Source organism: Cherax quadricarinatus, unplaced genomic scaffold (genome assembly GCF_038502225.1).
Source record: "Cherax quadricarinatus isolate ZL_2023a unplaced genomic scaffold, ASM3850222v1 Contig5, whole genome shotgun sequence".
Classification (NCBI taxonomy): Eukaryota; Metazoa; Arthropoda; class Malacostraca; order Decapoda; family Parastacidae; genus Cherax; species Cherax quadricarinatus.
In genome coordinates, this window is record NW_027195031.1 from 1,073,003 (window position 1) to 1,085,404 (window position 12,402).

Sequence of the window (12,402 nt, forward strand, 5' to 3'; positions counted from 1 at the left end):
CTGAAGGACTGAAACCTGAACAAGTGTTTAATTGTGATGAAACAGGCCTGTTCTGGAAGAAAATGCCAAGCAGGACCTACATTACTCAGGAGGAAAAGGCACTCCCAGGACATAAGCCTATGAAAGACAGGCTTACTTTGTTGATGTGTGCCAATGCTACTGGTGATTGCAAAGTGAAGCCTTTATTAGTGTATCACTCTGAAACTCCCAGAGCGTTCAGGCAAAAGAATGTCCTCAAGGATAATTTGTGTGTGCTGTGGAGGGCAAACAGTAAGGCATGGGTCACTAGGGAATTTTTCTATAACTGGTTACACCATGCATTTGCCCCCAATGTGAAAAATTACCTAACTGAAAAGAAATTAGAACTTAAGTGCCTCCTGGTGTTAGACAATGCCCCTGGTCATCCTACAGACGTGGCAGAGCGACTTTATGGGGACATGAGCTTCATTAAGGTGAAGTTTTTGCCTCCTAATACCACTCCTCTCCTGCAGCCCATGGACCAGCAGGTTATTTCCAACTTCAAGAAACTGTACACAAAAGCTCTGTTTGAAAGGTGCTTTGTAATGACCTCAGAAACTCAACTGACTCTAAGAGAGTTTTGGAGAGATCACTTTAATATCCTCAATTGTGTAAACCTTATAGGTAAGGCTTGGGAGGAAGTGACAAAGAGGACCTTGAACTCTGCTTGGAAGAAACTGTGGCCAGAATGTGTAGACAAAAGGGATTTTGAAGGGTTTGAGGCTAACCCTGAGAATCCTGTGCCAGTTGAGGAATCCATTGTGGCATTGGGAAAGTCCTTGGGGTTGGAGGTTAGTGGGGAGGATGTGGAAGAGTTGGTGGAGGAGGACAATGAAGAACTAACCACTGATGAGCTGCTAGATCAACTTCAACAGCAAGAGGCCACACCTGAGGAAATTGCTTCGGAGGAGGGGAGAGAGAAATTGAAGAAGTTGCCTACTTCAAAGATTAAGGAAATCTGTGCAAAGTGGCTTGAAGTGCAAACCTTCATGGATGAAAATCACCCTCACACAGCTATTGCAAGCCGTGCTGGTGATTATTACACTGACAATGTTGTGAAACACTTTAGGCAAGTCATAAAGGAACGAGAGGTACAGGCCACTATGGACAGATATCTTGTGCGAAAGAAGTCCAGTGACTCTGAAGCTGGCCCTAGTGGCATTAAAAGAAGAAGGGAAGTAACCCCAGAAAAGGACTTACTACCTCAAGTCCTAATGGAAGGGGATTCCCCTTCTAAACACTAACACACTCTCTCCCCTCCTCCCATCCCATCATCATCACCAGATCTTCAGAGTTGTCATTTAATTGTGCATGCCTTTTTCAGTTTGTGTGTATTAAAATTAACATTTCAGATCATACTTTTGGGCGTCTTGCACGGATTAATTTTATTTCCATTATTTCTTATGGGGAAAATTCATTCGCATAACGATTATTTCGCATAACGATGAGCCCTCTTGCACGGATTAAAATCGTTAACCGGGGGTCCACTGTATTTGCAATCGTGTCATTACGATTTCTTAAGTCAGATATATTTTGTTCCTGGGAACCTTGTTTTTTTGAATGATAAAGGCCCCCGGGATTGAAACATGTCAAATAATGATGTCCTAATTATATGCACTTGTGTCTTTTCATCCATATTGTCAGTATCATTATACCTTCTGCCTTCATCTTCACCCCACCTTCGGAGTGCAGGCATTGTATTTCCCATTTCCAGGGACTCTTTAAGTCCAACTAACCAGTTTTCCCTGACTCACTAAATGAATGTTACCTTGCTTGCACTCCAACAGCACATCAACCCATAAAAACTACTCATCTCCATTCACTATGATCTGACACACACAAGCCTGCTGGATGTTCAAAACTTCATTTACCTGCTCTCTTCAACCCTTCCTGGGATGAAAACTACCCTGTCTTCCATCCCAGATTTATACACCCTCTTGGTCATTGTATATGCTCTATCTTCTCTAAATGTCAAAACCACCTCAACATTCCCTCCTTAGTCTCCTGAATTATATCTCTTGTAACCCCAATCCATCTACTAATTTCTTTGCTCCAAATTCTGTGCATAATATTGATGCCACATACTTCTCAAAAACATGATATTTGCACTTCCTCCAGCTCCCTCATTGCTACAGGTACTTGAAGCCCATGCCTCAAACCCATTTAATTGTAGGGACCTCTACAGTAATCTGGTACATTTTCTTTTCAGCCTTCATAAATAGCTCTTTCCACAGATATCTCAACTCACCACCAACTTTTTACCCCTCATCCATTCTCTGGTTCACCTTGTGTTTTGTAGACCCTTCTTCTGACATGTCCACTCCCAAGTATTTGAATACAGTCACTCCCCAGTACTCCTTCTAATCTGGATATGCTATCTTTCACCACCTACATTTTTTTTAATCTCATCACTTGGCTCTTTTCTATGTTCACTTTTAATTTCTTTCTTTTACATACCCTCCCAAATTCTTCTGCCAACCTCTACAATATAAGTAGTTAGTAGTAACAGTAGCTATAAGAATTAGTAGTAGTAACATTAACAGTGGTAGTAGTAGTATTATTTATTATTATTATTATTATTATTTTTTTTATTATCACACCGGCCGATTCCCACCAAGGCAGGGTGGCCCGAAAAAGAAAAACTTTCACCATCATTCACTCCATCACTGTCTTGCCAGAAGGGTGCTTTACACTACAGTTTTTAAACTGCAACACCCCTCCTTAGTGGGGTGTTAGTAGTAGTAGCAGTAGTAGTTGTAATCTTAGTATTAGCGGAAGTTCTAATAGTTATTAGTAGTTAATAGTAGTAGTAGTTAGTAGTGGTAATTAGTAAAAGTAGTAGTAGTAGTAATTTGTAGTAATGATATTAGTAGTAATATTAGTAATAGCAGTAGTTAGTAGCACTAATAAAAGTTAGTAGTAGCAGTTGATAGTAATATTAGTAGCTAGTAGTTTTGGTCCGTTTATGTATGGAGTTTTTGAACAGGTTCAGTCATACATCTGGAATATCTAAGATATATTTGTTCCTTGTATTGTCTCCATGTGTTCTGTTGCAGCTGTCCAGATAAAATTTAAGCTTAGTGAACAATACTTAGATGAAGGTAAGAAACTCATTGTTGCATTTATGGATTTAGAAAGGGCGTAAGACAGGGTGGCTAAGGAATAATGTGGCAGATGTTGCAAATGTATTGAATAGGTGGTAGGTTAATTAAAGCAGTAAAGAATTTTTATGTGAATAGTGAGGCTAATGTTGGGGTATATAGGAGAGAGGGGGATTATTTCCAGTTATTGTAACCCATAAGTAGGGATGTGTAATGTTACCATAGTTGTTTAACATATATATAGGTTGGGTTGTGAAAGAAGTGAATTCTTGGGTGATACAAAATGAGAGGTCTTACAGTTGCTTTTTTGCCAATGAAACAGTTCTTTCAGGAGATTAGAAAGAGAAGTTTCACAAGTTGGCGGATGAATTTGGGAGGGCATGAAGAAGGAAATTAAAAACTAATGTAAGAATGAGCAAGGTGACAAGGATAACAAAAGATGTAAGCTATGAAATACTTGATATCAGAGTAGAAGAGAGTATGGAGGAAATAATAGTGTTTACATATTTGGGAGTGGACCTGTCAGCAGATGGGTCTATGAAAAATAAGGTGAACGGTAGAATTGATTAGTGCGGGGAAGGGGCAGTGCATTGAGGCAGCTGTGGAGACAAATTTATCCACAGAGGTAAAAAGGGAAATATACCAGATTATGGTGGTACCAGTACTGTTATATGCATGTGAAGTATGGGTTTTAAATGTTATAGCGAGGAGGAGGGTGGAGGTGGTTGAGATATTTCGTTTGAGGGCAATGTGTGTGTGAATATTACACAAAGAATTTGGAACTTGGAGATTAGGAGGTGTATTGTTGCCAAAAGTATTATTCAGAGCTAAGGAAGATTTGTTGAAGTGATTTAGACATTTAGAGAGAATGGAGCAAAATAGGATGATGAGGAGAGCCTATAAATCTGAGGAAGAAAGGGGGGTAGGGCCATCCCAGGAAGGGTTGAAGGGAAGGATAAAGGTGGCTTTGAGTGCTAGGGGCTTGGACGTCCAACAGGCTACTGCAAGCACATTAGATAGGAGTGGCAGAAAATTGTTTTCATTATTTGATGTTCTTTTGAGAGGTAACATTTATGAAGGGATTCAAGCAGACCAATTAATCAGACTTGAAACCTAGAGAAGGGAAGTATTGTGTCCACACTCTGAAGGATAGGTGGGAATGTTGAAGTTCGGAGGGTCATCTGAATCTTGATGCCAACACACTTCTTGCATGACAGTGATTGAATGAGTGATAGTGAAAACGATTCCTCTTTTTTGGGGTCGCCCTAACTCAGTGGGGGATGGATGGTGTTAAAAGAAAAAATGAATTTTATATAAGTATGTATTTCCTGCCAGTATACAATATATTGAAACTTACATTCTCACCTTACTAGCCTACAGACATGCAGCACAAGCACTTGATTTAGATAAGAATAATGCTGAGATTCACAAGTGGTATGCAATACTTGCTGGAGCACGTGGAGAATTTTTGGGCATAACCGAACGAGTCAAAAGTGGTAACATCTTCAAAAAGCACATTGATCATGCACTGGAGCTTAAACCTAAAGATTCTACTTTACACCATCTCCTTGGACGCTTTTGTTTTGAGGTAGGTACAGTATGCATTATGTTTGCTCTTTGAGGGCATATTATTTGTGATAAATCACTTCTGCATTTAAAGAGATATTCAAATTTTGTACACTAAAGATGACTATAAGTTCTTAATTAAAACTATTTGAGTTTGTTGTTTTACTATTTTGGGTAGCTACAATTCAGGGTGGCCCAACTATGGGCCCATGGGCCACAAGTGGCTTACGGCTGATTTTTTTGTGGCCTGCGAGCACTGACATTATTTTTTTGGACACATTGGCCATCTCTCACCGAGGCAGGGTGACCCAAAAAAGAAACGCTCATCATCAATCAACACTTTCACCATCTTTTATACATAATCACTGTCTGTGCAGAGGTGTGCAGATATGGTAGTTTAGATGTCACTCCAAACAGCTAGTATCCCAAACCCATCCTTTAACCCTTAAACTGTCCAAACGTAGATCTACGTTTTTTCAACATTTGAAAGTACGTAAAAAACGAAGATCTTTTTTTTTTTTTTTTTACATTTGAAAGCGTGTAAAAAACTTTAATCTACTTTTTTTTTTATATTTGAAAATATGTAAAAAAACATAGATCTACTTTTGGAGCACTACGGTAGATCTATGTTTGGACAGTTTAAGGGCTAAAGTGCAGGCATTGTACTTCCCACCCTCCATCCTTTCCAAGGGCAACCCCAACCCCTGCTCCCCTCCACTACAGATTTATATCCCCTCCAAGTCCATCTATTTTGCTCCATACTCTTTAAATGATCAAACCACCCCAACAACCCCTCTTCAGTTCTGTGAATAATACTTTTAGTAATTCCACACCTAATTTCCACATTACGAATTCTCTGCATAATATTTACACCACACAGTGCCCTTAGACATGACATCTCTGCTGCCTCGAGTCTCCTCCTTGCTGCAGCATTTGCAACCCATGCTTCACACCCATATAACGGTGTTGGTACTACTATACTCTTCTACATTCTCTTCTTTGCCTCCATGGATAACGTTTTTTGTCTCCACAGATACCTCAATGCACCACCCACCTTTTTTCCTTCATCAATTCTATGGTTAACCTCATCCCTCATAGACCCATCCACTGACAAGTCTACTCCCAAATATCTGAACACATTCACTTCTTCCATACTCCCTTCTTCCAATGTGATATCCAGTTTTTCTTTACCTAACTTGTTGGATACCCTCATCACCTTACTTTTATCTATGTTCACTTTCAGCTTTCTTCCTTTACACACCCTCCCAGACTCATCCACTAACCTTTGCAGCTTCTCTTTAGAATCTCCCAAAAGCATAGTATCATTAGCAAAGAGTAACTGTCTCAACTCCCATTTTGTATTTGATTCCCCTTAATTTAATCTCACTCCTCTATCCAACACCTTACCATTTACTTTTTTTACAAGCTTATCTATAAATATTGAAACCCTTTCAGGGTCCAGAGGCCAAATCTCAGAGTGACAGCCAGGGTCCAAGAATTTTCAAAAAACAATTTTTTTTATTTTGTATTATGAAACAGTAGAGAATATTTTCTGAAGGTAATAAAGCAAAAAGTACAAAATTTGATGGAAAATTGACAAAATTATGCTCTCACAAATTTTGATGCGTCAGCAATATTTATGCATTGGCGATTTTGCCGATGTGTAAATTACATTAGGCGATTTGGCCTAATGTAATTAGGCCAATTACATTATTCCAGTCAACCAAATTCTTAGCAATTTCGCTAGTACACTATTACTTCTACTTTATCGATTAAGCACAAGAATTCGCCCAGTCAACTGTTTAAACTATCCAATAAAGTGATCAGAAATTGGTAATTTAGGCATTTTAACACAAAGTTCAAAATATTCCAATTTCAAAATAGGATCCAGAATAAATAATGCAGGCATTCCTGGCACTAAACTAACATTTCCTCAGTTTATTTACGTTTTCAGGCTTTACAAATAATTCCATTCTGATTTTTTATTTACATAATGAATTTCTATGCAGTCGTGTAATAATTGTATAAATAATATCAGCACATTCGTGAATATATATTAGACCCACAGGCTGACACATATTAGACTTGTGATGACATTTGTTTACTCTTGAACATCGGCAAAAGTTGTACATTTCCGCTACTTTGAGCTCAGTTTCAAGCCATTTTCAGTAATAAAACCAATCAAAATCATCTCTATTTCTGTAATATATATTCCATTCTATCAAATGAGACCAAGAAATCACGAATACAACTGTACAAAACATATGAAAAAATACCGCAAAGTTGCTGTTTTAATAAAAAATTACGATTGCAGTTTTTTTTCTCTCATTATGCACTGTGTGCTGCAGGATTTGTTTTATGTGGTGCACACTTACCACATAGATGTGTTCTCTCATATCTAGGCCCAGATTTACTGCTCACAGGTTATCTGAGTGAGCTGAGCTCATGGCATTGATCTACAGTTCGGGCCCTGGCTTCAAAGCCGTAGATCTATGGGACGGACCCTGAAAGGGTTAAACAACCATGGTGACATTACACATCCCTGTCTAAGGCCTACTTTTACTGGATCTTGGGGCCCTTTATATGTATTGCATTTTTGTATAGGGTGAGATGGACACGAGGGATGTTGAAGAGAGTTTTGCTCCCTGTGTTGTGCCTATGTGTACTGTTATAGCTATCATAGAGAAGTTTGAGAGGAGGGCTTATATTGGAGTTTAGTGTTCTATATAAATAGTAGGCACCATAATATGAGTGCATATTTTGTATGTTAAGTTCAAACTCTTGAAGAGTGGAAGGGTGTGTTGTCTGGTACAGGAATTGGTGATCATCCGCAAAGCGCCATTTTGTTGGGTTATTAATGGTTCAAGGTGATTAGTCATACTAGATCCCCAAGTATGAATACCATAGGTGAGGTAAGGGTAGATTAAAGAGTGGTATAGTGTAAGTAGTGCCTTTTGGGGTACATAGTCCTGTATCTTGGAAAGGATGCCTACTGTTGTGGAGACCTTCTTAGCTATATGTTGGATATGGGTCTGAAATTTAAGGTTGTAGTCAAAATGAAGTCCTAAAAGTTTGCCCTTAATGTGTCTAGTAATGGGGGAGCCATTGATCAGTATGTTAGGTTACATATTTAAAGCTCTGTTTCCAAACAATATGTAGTAGGTTTTGTCTATATTGATTGTGAGCTTGTTGGTTGTTATCCAAGTCGATATTTTTAGTAGCTTGTCGTTAACAATGTCATTAATCATGGTAGAGTTTGAGTGGGAAAAGACATAGGTAGTGTCATCTGTGAATAGAACTAGTTTAAAAAGTTGAAGTGCATTGGGGAGATCATTGATGTATGTACATGAGAAAGACAAGAGGGCCCTGTGGCACTCCATTGGCTACAGACTGAGTAATCAAGGTTACACTGTTTGTGGAGACATACTGGTGTCTGTTGCTAAAATAAGATTTTAGATATTCAAGGGTATGTCCTCTGACCCTGTAATGTTCTAGTTTAACCTTTTGACTGTTTCAGTCGTATATATACGTCTTGCGAGCCACCGTGTTTGACATATATATACAGTGGTCCCCCACTTTTCGTAGTTCCCGGCAATCGTAAAATTCGCCAATCACAGGGGTATTTTTGTATAAACATGGACTCGCTTTTCATAGGTTGACTCGTGAGTCGTAGTTCGTCTGGGATGCGTACGCACGGCGTGGGCCAGGGCGGCAGCCAGTCTGGCATTGTTTACCAGTGAGCGAAGGTCCCCTCGCGTGCTCCAGCAAAATATTTCATAATATTCCATTTATTTTAGTGCTTGCAAGTACTAAATAAGCTACCATGGCTCCAAAGAAAGCTCCTAGTGCCAAGCCTGTGGTAAAGAAGGTGAGAAATACGATTGAATTTAAGAAAACCATCATTGAACAATATGAAAGTGGTACAAGTGTGGCCGAACTGTCCAGGATGTATAAGAAACCCTACACAACCTTATGTTCCATAGTGGCCAAGAAAAATGAAATAAAGGATGCTGTTGTTGCAAAGGGAGTAACTATGCTGACAAAAATGAGATCACCAGTACTGGAAGAGGTTGAGAAGTTATTATTGGTGTGGATAAATGAGAAACAATTAGCAGGAGATACTCTTATGACTTCGTTTATTTGTGAAAAGGCTAGGCAGTTGCATGAAGATTTGGTAAAGAAATTGCCTGCAAATGGTGGTGAAGTGAGTGGATTTAAGGCCAGCAAAGGCTGGTTTGAGAGATTTAAGAACTGTACTGGCATACACAGTGTGGTAAGGCATGGTGAGGCTGCCAGTTCGGACCACAAGGCGGCTGAAAAATATGTGCATGAATTCCAGGAGTACATAAACAGTGAAGGACTGAAACCTGAACAAGTGTTCAGTTGTGACAAAACAGGCCTCTTTTGGAAGAAAATGCCAAAGAGGACCTTCATTACACAAGAGGAAAAGGCATTGCCAGGACATAAGACTATGAAAGACAGGCTGATGCTAATGTTCTGTGCTAATGCTAGTGGGGATTTCAAAGTGAAGCCATTACTAGTGTACCATTCTGAAAATCCCAGAGTGTTCAGGAAAAACAATGTTATGAAGAGTAAATTGTGTGTGTTTTGGAAATCTAATAGTAAGGCATCGGTCACGAGGGAAATTTTTGTCGAGTGGTTCAATGAAGTGTTTGGCTCTAGTGTGAAGGAGTATCTCCTGGAAAAGAAATTGGATCTCAAGTGCGTGCTAGTAATGGACAGTGCACCTGCTCATCCTCCAAACTTGGATGACCTAATTTTCGAGGAGTTTGGGTTCATCACAGTAAAGTTCTTGCCCCCGAATACCACTCCTCTCCTCCAACCCATGGACCAGCAGGTTATTGCAAACTTGAAAAAACTCTACACAAAAGCAATGTTTCACAGGTGCTTGACTGTGACCACAGACACTCACTTGACCCTAAGGGAATTTTGGAGAGAACACTTCAGCATCCTCCACTGCATAACCCTTATAGGTATGGCTTGGGAGGGAGTGACTACCAGGACTTTGAACTCTGCCTGGAGAAAATTGTGGCCAGATTGTGTCGACAAGAGGGATTTTGAAGGATTTGTGACTGACCCTAATGAGCCTATGTCTGTTGTAAAATCAATTGTGGCACTGGGGAGTTCCATGGGGTTGGATATGAGTTTGGAGGATGTGGATGAATTGGTGGAAGACCACAATGAAGAGCTCACCACTGAGGAGCTGCAAGAGCTTCAGCAGGAAGAGCAACACATCGCAGCTCAGAATCTTGCTGCAGAGGAGGAGGAAGAGAGATGGAAGAAGGTGCCTTCTTCAGAAATTAAAGAGATTTTTACTATGTGGGGTAAGATGGAAAGCTTTATGGAGAAACATCACCCTAACAAGGTGGTTGCAAGCCAGGCTGGCAACATGTACAGTGACAAAGTCTTGGGCCATTTTAGAGAAGTGTTAAAGAGATGCCAGAAACAGAGCTCTCTCCACAGTTATTTTGTGAGACAGGACTCCAGTGACTCTCAAGGTGGTCCTAGTGGCATTAAGAAACAGAGAAGAGAAGCAACCCCAGAAAAGCAAATGGTACCTGAGGTGTTGATGGAAGGGGATTCCCCTTCCAAACTATAAACAATCCACTCTCTCTCCTCCTCCAGTCTCCCATACACTAAGAAGAATCTCCAATAAAGGTAAGTGTTATGCTGTTAATGTTTCATTCATCATTTCCCATTGTATTGTTTATGTACTACATGTATATTTCATGTTAAAAATTTTTTTGTTTTAATACTTCTGGGTGTCAGGAACGGATTAATTGTATTTACATTATTTCTTATGGGGAAAATTGATTTGTAAATCGTAAATTTCGTTTATAGTAATGGCTCCAGGAATGGATTAATTACGAACAACGAGGGACCACTGTACTCATAATTCTAGCGGCTTCAAATCAAGCAGGAGAAAGCTGATAGGCCCACATGTGACAGAATGGGTCTGTGTGGTCAGTGTGCACCATATAAAATAAATCCTGGAGCACGCAGTGCATAATGAGAAAAAAAAAACTCCGACCATTTTTTTAATTAAAATGTCGACTTTGTGGTCTATTTTCATATAGTTTTATGGTTGTATTCTCGTTTTCTTGGTCTCATATGATAGAATGGAAAATATATTATAGAAATAGAGGTGATTTTGATTGGTTTTACTAGGAAAAGAACCTGGAAATGGAGCTCAAAGTAGGGGGAAATGTTTGATTTTTGCTGATGTTCAAAAGTAAACAATTGATGTCATTGTCCAATAAATGTCCAACTAGTCATTCTAATATGCAGTCATGAATGGGTTGACGTTATTTGTACAATTATTACAGTATTGCAGTAGTCTGCATAACAGTAAATATTTTATTTTTTGCTTGAATAAAAATTCCAAATAGAAAGCAAAAGTAATATTAGAGGGGCCTGGAGACATGACTGATCAACAAAGAAAATGTTATTTTAGAGCCAGAAATGTCTGCATTGTTCATTCTGGACCTTATTTTGAAATTGTCATATTTTTTAATTTTCGTGAAATTGGCCAAATTGCAAATTTCTGACCATGTTATTGGGTAGTTAAAATTGGTAAATGGGCAGTTTCTTGTACTCAATCAATAGGAAAAAATGGAGTTCTAAAGAAATAGCTATGAGTTTGGTCGACTGGAACAATGGAATTAGCCGAAAATAGGGCTCAAATTGGGTGAAATCGCCGATTTGTAAATATCACCGAGGTCGCTAACTTCGCAAGAGCATAATTCTGTCAGTTTTCCATCAAATTTTGTTCTTTTGGTGTCATTACAATCGGGAAAAGATTCTCTATCATTTCATAAGAAAAAATAATTTTTTTTTTTTTTTTGAAATTTTGCGACTCCAGGAGACACCTCAGGATTGGGGGTTGCGACAGTCAAGGGGCTAACCCTTTCAGGGTCAGCAAGTCCTCTCCTAAACTTGTTCTCAGGGTCGGAAATGTTTCGAAAAAAAATAATTATTTTTTCTTATGAAATGATAGAGAATATTTTCCCGATCATAATGACACCAAAAGTATGAAATTTGATGGAAAACTTACGGAATTATGCTCTCATGAAGTTAGCGGTCTCGACAGTGTTTATGCATCGGCGATTTTGCCCACTTTGAGCCCTATTTTTGGCCAATTCCAATGTACCAGTTGACAAAAATCATAACTATTTCTCTAGAACTCCATTTTTTCTGTTGAATGAGCACAAGAAACCACCCATTTACCAATTTCAACTATCCAATAAAGTGGTCCGAAATTGGCAATTTTGCCAGTTTCACAAATATCAAAAGATGCCAATTTCCAAATAGGGTTCAGAATAAACAAGACACTGGCACTAAAATAACATTTCCTCTGTTCATTAGTCACATTCCCAGGCCTCTGTTACATTTCTTTTGCTTTCCACTTTGAATTTTTATTCTCAATAAATTGAAGATTTACTGTTATGCAGACTACTGCATTAGTGTAGAAATGGTATGAATAATATCAGCACATTTGTGAAAGAATATTAGACTCACCAATTGACGTGTATTGGACGCATGGCTTGATTTATTTACTTTTGAACTTCGGCAAAAATCGAACATTTCTGCTAGTTTGAGCTCAATTTCAAGGTACTTTTCATTGTTAAACCAATAAAAATCATCTCAATTTCCATAATATATCTTCCATTCTATAAAATGAGACCAAGAAAACTAG

The 12,402-nt window shown here is 38.8% G+C and overlaps 1 protein-coding gene across 1 annotated transcript in view; it reads left to right on the forward strand.

Annotated features, from left to right (window-relative positions):
- LOC128693423 (regulator of microtubule dynamics protein 3-like) overlaps positions 1-12,402 on the forward strand; it is a 183,507-nt gene that overhangs the window by 106,586 nt on the left and 64,519 nt on the right. The window contains exon 7 of the mRNA XM_070079715.1: positions 4,493-4,707. Within this exon, the coding sequence (XP_069935816.1) occupies positions 4,493-4,707 (215 nt within the window). The remainder of the gene's footprint in view (positions 1-4,492; positions 4,708-12,402) is intronic.